This window comes from Rhinoraja longicauda, chromosome 1, assembly GCF_053455715.1.
Source record: "Rhinoraja longicauda isolate Sanriku21f chromosome 1, sRhiLon1.1, whole genome shotgun sequence".
Classification (NCBI taxonomy): domain Eukaryota; kingdom Metazoa; phylum Chordata; class Chondrichthyes; order Rajiformes; family Arhynchobatidae; genus Rhinoraja; species Rhinoraja longicauda.
The window spans coordinates 134,639,738-134,653,285 of NC_135953.1; the positions used below are offsets into that span (position 1 = coordinate 134,639,738).

Consider the following 13,548-nt stretch of genomic DNA (forward strand, 5'->3'; position numbering starts at 1 on the left):
CGCACTCCAAAGACGTACAGGTTTGTTGGTAAATTGGCTTGGTATGAATGTAACTTGTCCTTAATGTGTGTGGGATGGTGTTGATGTGCGGGGATCGCTGGTCGGTCTCGGTGGGCCAAAGGGCCTACTTCCACGCTGTATCTCAAAATTAAACTCAACTAAGCATTAATGGCACGATATTGTGTAGCTTTCCACCCAAATGATTTTTATTCTCATTTCTTGTTGCTGCTGCACCACTTTCACACAGTAGCATGGTCAAAAGGCATGAATAGAGGGTGTGTGCCGATACTTTTAAGGTTGGAGATGAAACGATGTACAAACTGTGGAATTCCTTCATGGCCTGTGGCCACAAGGCAGCTTCACTTATAATGAACGGCTCCGCCTGGCAAATTTTAGAAGTGAGCTTTGTATACGAGAAACTGACAAGATCGCACTGTCAGGATAAAAATGTGGCACTAGATTTGGCAAAAACGATTTTGCTGCTCCTATCCCACTGAACGTCACATTCTATAGAAAATAACCCTGGTGAAATATGAATCAACTGATGCACTTCACTGTAAATAATGCATTTACAGTGATTTCAGCTGTCCAATGTTCGGGGAATAAAACTACTTGCAATGCTTTGCTCCAACTTGTGATAATATAGGCCCATGTCTAAACAATCAAAGTACTTGTGTGCTGGATAAATAACTGAAAATATGTTCTACAGTGAACCATGATCTTGGGAAAAAAAATCATTCACAGGCTGTAAACACAGCTTAAGTGCTTGGTTAAGGTCTTGTCCATATTATCATATCATATCATATCATATATATACAGCCGGAAACAGGCCTTTTCGGCCCTCCAAGTCCGTGCCGCCCAGTGATCCCCGTACATTAACACTATCCTACACCCACTAGGGACAATTTAAAAAAAAAACATTTACCCAGCCAATTAACCTACATACCTGTACGTCTTTGGAGTGTGGGAGGAAACCGAAGATCTCGGAGAAAACCCACGCAGGTCACGGGGAGAACGTACAAACTCCTTACAGTGCAGCACCCGTAGTCAGGATCGAACCTGAGTCTCCGGCGCTGCATTCGCTGTAAAGCAGCAACTCTACCGCTGCGCTACCGTGCCTTTCAAGGAGCTCATTAGCCATTAACTACACAGTGTTCTATCATTTTGCAGCTGATGAAACCATAATCTGCTTAATCAATTTGATATTCTACTATAAATAAGTCTGTGAAAATAAGTCACCGCGTTGAGAAAATATTTCTAAAATATTCATGTTCAAGTCTGTAATGTTCCTTCGTATAGATCTTAATATTAATCTTACAATGTTGCAATTCACTGCATAATCCACTAATTCAATTGAAATGTTATACGATAATTAATGTCTGATAGATTAATGTGGATTCTGAACATGCTCAGTCATATCAAAACTTGAATGAAAACAACTGCTTTAATGTTGAATGATAATAATCAAAATTGATTTGAAATGATAAGACACTTGAATGAATGCTAAAATGTTTCATGTCCATCATAATTTGTAATGCTTGGCATAGCCAGTTCTCTTTTCATATTAAATTGAAAGCCAAGTGCAAAATTCTACACACCAATACAATGATAATGTCAAGCTTTTAAAAATATATGTAATTCACAACGAACACTTACAGACAAAACTATATTTTAGCTCGTGGGCTCATTGTTGAATCATGACCCTCCATTAGGATCAAATTAACAAAGAATTCAATAACAGCTCGCAATGTTGGTCGTACAATTCCAGCTTTGGAAACTAGAGAATATTAGTTCAAGGATTATTCCCAGAGTACACTTGGTTTACAACTCAGTTAAATATTGAGAAAATGTTTGTAGTTGGCTATTGCTTGTCATATGGTGAACTAAATCCTACCGCCTACTGCCAGACTGAAAACATAGAAACATAGAAAATAGGTGCTGGAGTAGGTCATTCGGCCCTTCGAGCCTGCACCGCCATTCAATATGATCATGGTTGATCATCCAACTCAGTATCCCGTACCTGCCTTCTCTCCATACCCCCTGATCCCTTTAGCCACAAGGGCCACATCTAACTCCCTCTTAAATATAGCCAATGAACTGGCCTCAACTACCTTCTGTAGAGAAGGGTCTCGACCCGAAACGTCGCCCATTCCTTCTCTCCAGCTGAGTTACTCCAGCATTTTGTGTCTATCTTCGGTTTAAACCTACATCAGCAGTTCCTTCCAACATATATATTATATATATATACATATATATATACTGTACAAAACACTTAATGACACAACAATATGTTCCAATGTATTTCACACACAAAATTTATAAAAGTAGCCATGGAGTCAAAGAAGGCAGCAGGGACCACAAAGTGAAAGAGGATGTGGAAATATGGGGCAGGGAGCAAATTCATTTTGGTCCAGTTGAATGAAGACACCATGACAATGGTGTTGTTAAAAGAAAGAATGACACAAAAGAAGTCTGAGTACCCATTTATGTACAGCACCAACATAAACCATGAATGTATCATTTTTTTTGTTGTGTAATCACAAAGAATATTTTCTTATTCGATGAATCATGCCTTTCATGAATTCCTGATGTCCCAAAAGACTATCAATAAAGTACCTTCACTGCTGTAATGTAGATAAAATACAGGGGTCAATGTTGCCTTAAAGAACAATGTTGCAAAAGACCAGTTGATCTAGACAATAGACAATAGACAATAGGTGCAGGAGGAGGCCATTCGGCCCTTCAAGCCAGCACCGCCATTCAATGTGATCGTGGCTGATCATTCTGAATCAGTACCCCGTTCCTGCCTTCTCCCCATACCCCCTTACTCCACTATCCTTAAGAGCTCTATCCAGCTCTCTCTTGAATGTATTCAGAGAATTGGCCTCCACTGCCTTCTGAGGCAGAGAATTCTGTTCTCATATCTCAGCTTGGAATAGCACCAGAAGAAGGTCCCGGTGTGACGCCTTCTGGAGGGCCGGTGAGGAGCCGAGGCCGGAGACTCGTGTGTCGACAAAGCCCGCGCCCACCAGCCCCAGGGTCTGCGGAGCCCGTGTCTGGGGCCTGGGTCGGTGCCACGGAGGCGTCCAGAGAGGATGTTGGGGTGATAGTGGAGGGGTCGGTGCGACGGTCGATGACGGCGCCGACGGACGGACGAGGACGGACCGCGTGGGAGTGAGGACGCCGCTGCCGCCGGGGGAAGGAACAATGGAGGACCCGGCATGGGGAAGAGGGAGGGGGCGACACGGGACGGGGTAGAACAAAGGGGGACCTGGCGCAAATACTGTGTATACCTTGTAACTTTGTCCGTGCCCTTTATGTGGTGACTATTTGCATACCTTGGGTATGCAAGCAAAGAGTTTTACTGTGACTTGTCACCTGTGACAATAAAATATTGATTGATTCATTCATTCAAAAGAACGACCGCTGCCCTTTTCAAATGAATGGCATGGGGTTGTGTGCCGGAGAGGACAAACTGCACCATCATCAGCTTAAACATCCAACTTTTGTTTTTCTAAATCGCTTTCCTTGTTCGTCTCACCTAAAGTATAACAAGTAAATACCTTAAGTTTATCAGATGGGAACCCGTGCAGGAAGAAAACTACAGACGCTGGTACAAATCGAAGGTAGACACAGAATGCTGGAGTAACTCAGCGGGTCAGGCAGCATCTCGGGAGAGAAGGAACGGGTGAATGGTTACCCATTCCTTCTCTCCCGAGATGCTGCCTGACCCGTTGAGTTACTCCAGCATTTTATGTCTACCTCAGATGGAACCCCATTCGGCTGGGGCATCAATACAAATGACCGCTAACTGTCCATTTACTGGAAAACCGGGAGGGCATCTCTGTGTCCATGTGCGTGAGCATCATACTGCACAAACCTACTGTGCAAAAAGCACAGCATTTGAGATTGCCATTTAAAAATTCGTCAGCAGCATCACTAAGTCGGTGAGATGCAGTGAAAGATGAAGGGGAAAGTTGTCGGTTGTAAATTGTCTATGAACTCACCTCCTGTGTCCTTGGAAAGCACCCTAATGTCTTTGTTCACAAAATGCTGGAGTAACTCAGCAGGTCAGGCAGCATCTCAGGAGAGAAGGAATGGGTGACGTTTCGGGTCGAGACCCTTTTTCAGACTGATGTCAGGGGGGCGGGACAAAGGACGGATATAGGTGGAGACAGGAAGATAGAGGGAGATCTGGGAAGGGGGAGGGGAAGAGAGGGACAGAGGAACTATCTGAAGTTGGAGAAGTCGATGTTCATACCGCTGGGCTGCAAGCTGCCCAGGCGAAATATGAGGTGTTGTTCCTCCAATTTCCGGTGGGCCTCACTATGGCACTGGAGGAGGCCCATGACAGAAAGGTCAGACTGGGAATGGGAGGGGGAGTTGAAGTGCTCGGCCACCGGGAGATCAGATTGGCCAACGCGGACCGAGTGCAGGCTGGGGAAGCGGGGCTCGGCACATGGAAGCAGAGGGACGGCTGTTCGAGGTGACGGACGGCACGGTTGCCGTGGTTGCGGGTCATTGTGTGGGCCGGGACAGCTGCAGAGCCTACACAGCAGCAAAGGCGAGCAAGTGGATTGAGCGCAGACTGCGGCTAATGCACAGCGTGGCAATGGAAGGAGCCAAAAGCAAGGGGCTGGGTCAAGCTGAAGTCTATTTCAGTGCTCCAGTGTCACTAGGACACCGGACCTTAAGGTGAGAGTATAAGACATTTCATATTTCTCAGGTTAAAATTGGGCTTGTACAGCATGATGTTCCAGAAGAGGATCTAATCCACTTATATAATTTGACTGGATAACATGTGGAACACGCTTTTCACTGTACCTCTCTACACATGACAATCCATATAGTAAAACTCTTGTTTGTTTGTTCCTGAACTACAGCCAAAACGTTACACGATAGCGCAACAATTTTAGGCCCAACTTTACTCACGTCGTCCCTTTGGTGCTAATGGAAGAAGTTTCATTGAAATCTGTGTTATATTTTTAAAGTTATTCACATTTTAAAGTTTAAATCTATTGCCGAGAGAGGGGGGGGGAGAGAGGGAGGAAGGAGGGTGGAGGGAGGGGGGAGGAGGGAGGGGGTTTGATGGGGATGGAGTGGGGGGGAGGGGAAGGGGGAAGGGGGTGGGGAGGTTGAGGGAGGGGGAGGGGAGGGGGAAGGGAGGAGGGAGGGGGAAGGGAGGAGGGAGGGAGGTGTTGAGATTCACTGTCTGTATTACTCATTATCTCCTTCCCCACAGCAAGCAATGGACCTTTGTGTTCTCCACCTTTCCTTGATCATTGCAGCTTGTCTGTCTTTGATCTATCTTTTTGCATAGCTTTCATTAATTTTTTTCTATGTACCTTTTCATCTCTCTCGGTTTATTCTCCCCTGACTCTCAGTCTGAAGAAGGGTCTCGACCCGAAACGTCACCTATTCCTTTTCTCCAGAGATGCTGCCTGACCCTCTGAGTTGCTCCAGCTTTTTGAGTCTATCTTTTATGAATCAACTTGACAGGAGGATGGTTTGTGTGATGGTGCAGATGTCGGGAGGGTGGCAGTAATGGGTCATGTTGACATTTCTTTAGCACTGACATGCTGGGTCCCCACATCATTGCATCAATCTGTACGGTTCGAGGACGTGCTTGGAACCAAGTTCCATGGTAGCTGTTATGCCCTCGAAGTTTTTTACATCTCAAACATTTCGATCAGGAATCGTCTAATGAAAATCAATCTGTTAAAAATTTCAGTCGTATGTTTGGATTATTTTCAGTGATTGGAAATCATCTCACATTAAAAATTAATCCTTTTTGTAATAAAGGCGGTTTCAGCAGAATTAATAAAACTTGTGAAGGTTACTAATATTTTGTCTTGAAAGGGGAGAAATAAATGAATGACTACATAATTTACCACTGTTCCATTCCGTTGGTATAAATGGAATATAAATCATTTTGTAGAGAAACCCAAGGTATCTCAAAATGCTGGAGTAACTCAGCAGGTCAGGCAGCATCTCTGGAGAGAAGGAATGGGTGACGTTTCGGGTCGAGCCCCTTTCTTCAGACTTCCCCTTCTCTCCTGAGATGCTGCCTGATCCAAAGTCGAACAGGTTTGTAGGTTAATTGGCGGAGTAAGTGTAAATTGTCCCGAGTGTGTGTAGGATAGTGTTAATGTGCGGGGATCGCTGGTCGGTGCGGACTCATTGGTTGAAGAGCCTGTTTCTGCGCTGCATCTCTAAACTAAAAAAAACACTGACGAGGCAGTTAAGGATTTTCTTTGACCTTGACTGGACAAAGATATTTTGTGCTCGTCCCCCTAATTTATTTTTAAGTACTCATTCTCACTTTCTGTACTCTTTTCATAAGGACTAGTAGAATTAGGCCATTCGGCCGATAAAGTCTACTCTGCCATTCAATCATAGCTGATCTATCTTTCCCTCCTAACCCCATTCTCCTGCCCTCTCCCCATAACCTCTGATACCTGTACTGATCAAAAATGTCAGGCATTCCCCATTTCCAAGCCTCTTTACCCGATGTCGTAGATCTTTTGTTTTTCTTCATCCAGATATGCCTTGATATCCAAAGTTCGTTTCACCTTTATAAGCAGACTTCAACTTTCGTCAAAAGAAAAGAAACATATCCTTGCGATATTGACAAGGTATCAAGTCGGATACGTAGGAACTTGTAAGATTACACCATTTAAGAGTTGAGCTGGATTTTTGCTTCACAAAGAACACTGACAAAATTGATGTTATTTGAGATGTCTGTGTAGTGGCATCAAACATCTATTGATTCCACCGTATCATGCTGTTTCCAAATGGGGTGTCAAAACGATCTATAAGAAGCTTTCAAGCGGCATGCATTCCAACCTAACACAGCTTCCATGTTGGTGAGTAGCTAACCTCTTCTTTAAATATTGTCCGATTCTACACTCTAACGCCGGCTTTACTCTGAAGTTGGCACCGTGCTGTCATTTTCCACATGCATTTGAGCTTGGTGGAGTCTAACTCCGCGAAGAGAAAGGTAGCAACTCAAGATGAGGGCAATGTTTCGAGAAACAGAAAAGCAATTTGGACTGAGCAAGAGAAGAGTAACCACAAAACGAAAAGTAACAACTAAGACACTCAGATAGACACAAAATGCTGGAGTAACTCGGTGGGACAGGCAGCATCTCTGGAGAGAAGGAACGGGCGACGTCTCGGGTCGTGACCCTTCGGGTCGAGCTCCTAGACTGTGGAACAACAACCCTCTCCCCATCAGAACTGCCCCCTCCATCGACTCCTTTAAGTCCAGGCTCAAAACCTATTTCTACTCCCTAGCGTTTGAGGCCCTCTGAGGGGTGCTGTGAACTGTTTATGGATGTGCTGTTATGTGTGTGTGCCATTGTATGTTTGTTTCTTAGTACCTGAACTGATGTACAGCACTTTGGTCAACGTGGGTTGTTTTTAAACGTGCTGTACAAACAAAATTGACTTGACGTGACTTGACTTTTTCGGACTGAGAGTCAGGGGAGAGTGAGATTTAGAGATATGGAAGGGTAAGGTGTGAAAATACAGATCAGAAGGAGACGATGCTCAAGGAAATGTAGAATGGTTCATCGTTAGCCGAGGGGGAAATGACAACGAGGCATACAATCTGTAAAATTTAATTAGGAGGACAGTGAAACTTATCAGAGAGCTAAGGTGGGAGAGGGTCAGAGAGAGAGGGAAAGCAAGGGTTACTTGAAGTTAGAGAAATCAATAGACTGGGATGTAAGCTGCCCAAGCGAAATATGAGATGCTGTTCTTCCAATTTGCTTTGGGCCTCACTCTGACAGTGGAGGAGGCCCAGGACAGAAAGGTCAGTGTGGGAATAGGAGGGGGAGTCAAAGTGTTTAGCAACCGGCGTAGGCCTAGGCGGACTGAGCGGAGGTGTCCAGTGAAACTATTACCAATCCAGCGCTTAGTCTCGCCGATATTTAGGAGGCCGCACACGAAACGTCACCCATTCCTTCTCTCCAGAGATGCTGCCTGATCATATTGAATGGCGGTGCAGGCTCGAAGGGCCGAATGGCCTACTCCTGCACCTATTTTCTATGTTTCTATGTTCGTAAGTTACAGAAGTCAGGAACAGCTTCTCACCCTCTGTCAACATCAGGCCTTCCAAAAGAGAATCTCATCGAGCTGTGGGCAACACACTAGCTAGATTAGAATACCATTGGAGTAACTCAGCGGGGTAGGCAGCAGACAGACAGTCCTTCCATAAGCTAGTGTACTGTCCAATTCACCTTCACCCCATTGTGGACATTGGACTTTGTCTCTGGAACTCCAAGAAGATGCCTGCTACAACTGTGGTAAGGGTGGCCATATTGCCAAAGACTGCAAGGAGCCAAAGAAGGAGAGAGAACAATGCTGCTACAACTGTGGCAGACCTGGACATCTGGCCTGTGATTGTGATCATGCTGATGAGCAGAAATGTTATTCTTGTGGAGAATTTGGGCATATTCAGAAGGACTGCACTAAAGCCAAGTGCTATAGGTATGAAGCAGATGACCAGCCTTTTTTGTGAATGTGCTTTATATTCAATTGTTAATTTCTGTTTAGTCATAGATGACCTATTCTGAAAATTAGCAATATTTGATCCAATGTTATTCTTACAATTCTGAGAACTATATTCTGCACTCAGTATCTTTCCCTTTGCTGTACCTATTGTACTTGAGTTTGGCTTGATTGTACTTATGGATATAACATTATCTGATTAATTCCCGGAATGGCGGGACTATCATATGTTGAAAGACTGGAGTGACTAGGCTTGTATACACTGGAATTTAGAAGGATGAGAGGAGATCTTATCGAAACGTATAAGATTATTAAGGGGTTGGACACGTTAGAGGCAGGAAACATGTTCCCAATGTTGGGGGAGTCCAGAACAAGGGGCCACAGTTTAAGAATAAGGGGTAGGCCATTTAGAACTGAGATGAGGAAAAACTTTTTGAGTCAGAGAGTTGTGAATCTGTGGAATTCTTTGCCTCAGAAGGCAGTGGAGGCCAATTCTCTGAATGCATTCAAGAGAGAGCTGGATAGAGCTCTTAAGGATAGCGGAGTCAGGGGGTATGGGGAGAAGGCAGGAACGGGGTACTGATTGAGAATGATCAGCCATGATCACATTGAATGGCGGTGCTGGCTCGAAGGGCCGAATGGCCTCCTCCTGCACCTATTGTCTATTGTCTATTGAATAGGTTTCAAAACAAAGCTTTTCACCAGACCTCGGAACATGTGACAATAATACACCTGAACCTAAAAGAAAAATATCTGTACTTTGTCAAATTGGTGTTATGGAGAGTAGGTGAGCAGGACAATGAAAATATATTGACACGTATGTCCAGCCAATGAGAATGTAGGAAATAAAATTCACAGAAACTCTACCAAAAGCATTATTTCTGAAAGAGAGGCCATGAAGTTTACAATAGAAAGAGAATCTCATCGAGCTGTGGGCAACACACTAGCTAGATTAGAATACCATTGGAGTAATTCAGCGGGCCAGGCAGCATCTCTGGATAGAAGGAATGGGTGACGTTTCGGGTCGAGACCCTTCTTCAGAATGAGAGTCAGGGGAGTGGGAGACACTGAGATAAAGGATGTAAGGTACAAAAACTGGACATCAAAGGGGATGAATATGAAGGAAAATGTAGAATAGATCATTGTTAACTAGAGGAAGGTGGCAAAGATAAAAAATTAATCAAGGGGACTGTCAGACTGGTCATAGAACTAGGATGGGGGAGGGATGGAGAGAGAGGGGGAAAGCAAGGGTTACTTGTAGAGAAGTCAACTGGGTTGTAAGCTGCCCAAGCGAAATATGAGGTGCTGTTTCTCCAATTTGTGCTGGGCCTCACTCTGACAGTGGAGGAGGCCCAGGACAGAAAGGTCCGTCTGGGAAAGGTCAGACCGAGTGCAGGCTTGGCGATCGTTTTGCCAGACACCTCCGCTCAGTCCGCCCAAACCTACCTGACCTCCCGGTTGCTGAACACTTTAACTTCCCCTCCCTTTCCCACACCAAGCTTTCTGTCCTGGGCAACGAGGCAGCATGGAAAACCAAATGGAGTTTCGCAAGTGACCCTAAACAGTGACTTCCTTCAGTGACTTCACGTACAATTCTGGTGACACCCTTGATAGAGCTGCTGCTGCAGTGTTCCAACGGTCTAAGTTCAATCCTCGCCTCCATCACTCTCAGTATGGAATTTACATGTCCTCCACATGAGTGCATGGGTTTCCTCTAGGTTCTCTGACTTTGCCCCACATCCCAACGATGGCCAGTAGATTAATTGGTCACTGTAAATTGCCCTCAGTATGTGGGTGAGTTGTAGGACCTGGCAGGTGGCGAGGGGACTGACTTGTAGTTTGTGAGCACATGGAGAGAGTAGAACACAATCATTCTAACTGGTTCTGAAGAAGGGTCTCGACCCGAAACGTCACCCATTCCTTCTCTCCCGAGATGCTGCCTGACCTGCTGAGTTACTCCAGCATTTTGTGAATAAATACCTTCGATTTGTACCAGCATCTGCAGTTATCTTCTTATACTACATTCTAACTTTGTACCCAGTGGGCCTAAGGTCCTGTCATACAATCACACACCACAGCAGCAGGCCCTTTAGCTCACCCTGACGATCAAGCAACTGCCTATACCAATCCCATGCAACGTTCCCCGATGTGGCCTCACCAATGCGGCTCCAGGCGGCACGGTAGCGCAGCGTTAGCTTTGCCGCCGTACTGCATCAGAGACTCGACCGTGATCCTGACTACAGGTGCCGCCTCCATGGAGTTTGTACTTTCTCTTTGTGACTGCATGGATTTTCTCCGCTTTCCTCCCACATTCCAAAGACAGACAGAATCATTTGCTTTTGTAAATTTCCCCTAGTCTGTGGGATCCGGATTAGTGGGATCATTATTCACTCTGACTCGGAGAGCCAAAGGAACTTATTTCCACACTATATCTCTAAACTAAACTAATATTTGACTAAACTGCACCACGACACCCTGTTCTCACATTCTATGACCCCACTATTGAAGGCTAGCAACCATTTGTCGTATTTTTGAGGCCCACAGGAAATTGGAAAGTGAGGCCCACCGGAAATTGGAGGAACAGCACCTCATATTTCGCCCGGGCAGTTTGCAGCCCAGTGGTATGAACATTGACTTCTCCAACTTTAGATAGTTCCTCTGTCCCTCTCTTCCCCTCCCCCTTCCCAGATCTCCCTCTATCTTCCTGTCTCCACCTATATCCTTCCTTTGTCCCGCCCCCCTGACATCAGTCTGAAGAAGGGTCTTGACCCGAAACGTCGCCCATTCCTTCTCTCCTGAGATGCTGCCTGACCTGCTGAGTTACTCCAGCATTTTGTGAATAAATACCTTCGATTTGTACCAGCATCTGCAGTTATTTTCTTATACCATTTGTCGTATTTACCATTCTATCTGCACGTGGGCCTTCTTTCAGGGATCTTTGTATTTGTACACCAATGTTCATCACAACTCCCTGGGACCCCAACACTCATTGGGTATTTCCTACATTCATTTGACTTCCCAAAAGTCATCAGTTTGAATTGCTTTTGATGTGACATTTTACTCATTGCAAACGATATTTTACTCATTGTAAACGATATTTAAACAACCATGGAAGAAGTGGGTACTGGATGCACAAATTTAAAATTCCCCACTGTCTGAAGGTAGCTGCTCACAAATGCACAAGAGACAACACAGTAAACATTCTGTAATGTAAATGTCTTCTAGATATAACACTATGATCACTGTTCTACATCTAGGTCACAACAGAAGTAGTATGAATACACATGGTTAGCTAGGAAGAGACTGGATTTCCATAACTATTATGTCCAGAAATGACTCAGCAGTCAAAGTACTTGAACACACCAGGGTCATTAAAGCATTGATGGAATAATAAACTTGTTAGATTTATGGAGGCATGCATAATTCACAGTACAATATATAAAACCTGAATGACAAAGAATGATAGAGATAAGGATGGTCTGTAAATAACTAAAGTTGGATGCTGGTGAATCTTTACGATGCTTCCTCAAACATTTATTCTCCACGTCATTTTCAATTTTTATTTTCAGAGATTGTGAATTGATTTTTGCGATGCTGTTGTCTTTTTTTTAAAATATTCTGGCTCTACCGTATCCCATAATGTAAAATTTTATGCACATATTATTAGCACGGGATCCAATCCCAGCAAAAACCAGGGTAGTCTTATGGGTACTCAGATATCCATTTACCTTGAGAATAATGCACAAGCCTGCTCAGCTTGTACTTTTTTAGAGGAAGAATGTTGCATTAATTGATTATCATTTAACATAAGACTGTCGAACAACCCTATTAAGAGCCCATTATTATTAATGCTCAATGTTTAAAAGCTTTAGGTCTGGATCAAGAAAATTTATTGTTGCACGACTCATTGTTGAGGCCATAACCACGAGACATGTACCAGCGTTCTTGTTTATTGTCTTTTGGATTGGTTTGTTGGAATTTGATATATAATATACAATGTAAATAATGTATCAGAAATTGAGATTAACCTATATTTCGATGTTATTGAAACATTATTTAATAAAGACGAACAATTTTTTTTTTTTTAATGTCACAAAATTCCCTAAGAGCCTTTATGTTTTCATTGTCAATGTATCCTTACCAGAGATGAGTAGACATGTCCATCTGTTCCACAAACAGGATGGGGATGAACCACTGGACATGGTGTGCAGTTGGATCCTTTCCGTTGCTTGTGAGCCAGAGTGGTTGCTTTCATACTGCACAAAAAATAAGTTATAAAAAAAGTAATTTCCTTGTCTTAATATGTTGTTTCTTTTAAATAAGTAACATTATGCAGGAACGTAGCGCAATTGGGATAAACAACAACAATTAAGAATTGACTCAAGACATTTGAAGCTCAAGATGCTTTTAACTTTATTTGAAACTTCCAATTGCATTTGAATGTCTGTAATATTTATTATCATTGCCAATTTAACTGTCAGTTAAATTAACTCCAGCATTTTGTGTCTATCTTCGGTTTAAACCAGCATCTGCAGTTCCTTAATACACATTAACAAATACAACACATTTATTCTGTGAACTTTTTCCCGAAGATGAATTTCAGTTTCAAATTTATGTTTTATCCTGAAGTAATATTCCATGCATCTATTATGCAATATTTTATATTCCTTGAAGAATTCCCCTACGAGAAACACGAAGAGTGAGAAATACATGCACCCAGTTCAATTTCCTGCATCAGTGCAGAAACATAAATTGCAAATTCAGTTAAAAAAAAATCTTAATTAAGTGGCAAACAATTATGCAGGTCATTTTGCTTGAAAAGTTGGTGTTGGTATTGATTTTTTTTATGGACACATGTACAAGATACAGTGAAAACATAGAAACATAGAAAATAGGTGCAGGAGTAGGCCATTCGGCCCTTCGAGCCTGCACCGCCGTTCAATATGATCATGGCTGATCATCCAGCTCAGTAACCTGTACCTGCCTTCTCTCCATACCCCCTGATCCCTTTAGCCACAAGGGCCACATCTAACT

The 13,548-nt window shown here is 43.6% G+C and overlaps 1 protein-coding gene across 1 annotated transcript in view; it reads right to left on the bottom strand.

Moving 5' to 3' along the window:
* The window catches only part of spock3 (SPARC (osteonectin), cwcv and kazal like domains proteoglycan 3), a 416,043-nt gene that overhangs the window by 178,584 nt on the left and 223,911 nt on the right, over positions 1-13,548 (bottom strand). The window contains exon 5 of the mRNA XM_078407003.1: positions 12,656-12,770. Within this exon, the coding sequence (XP_078263129.1) occupies positions 12,656-12,770 (115 nt within the window). The remainder of the gene's footprint in view (positions 1-12,655; positions 12,771-13,548) is intronic.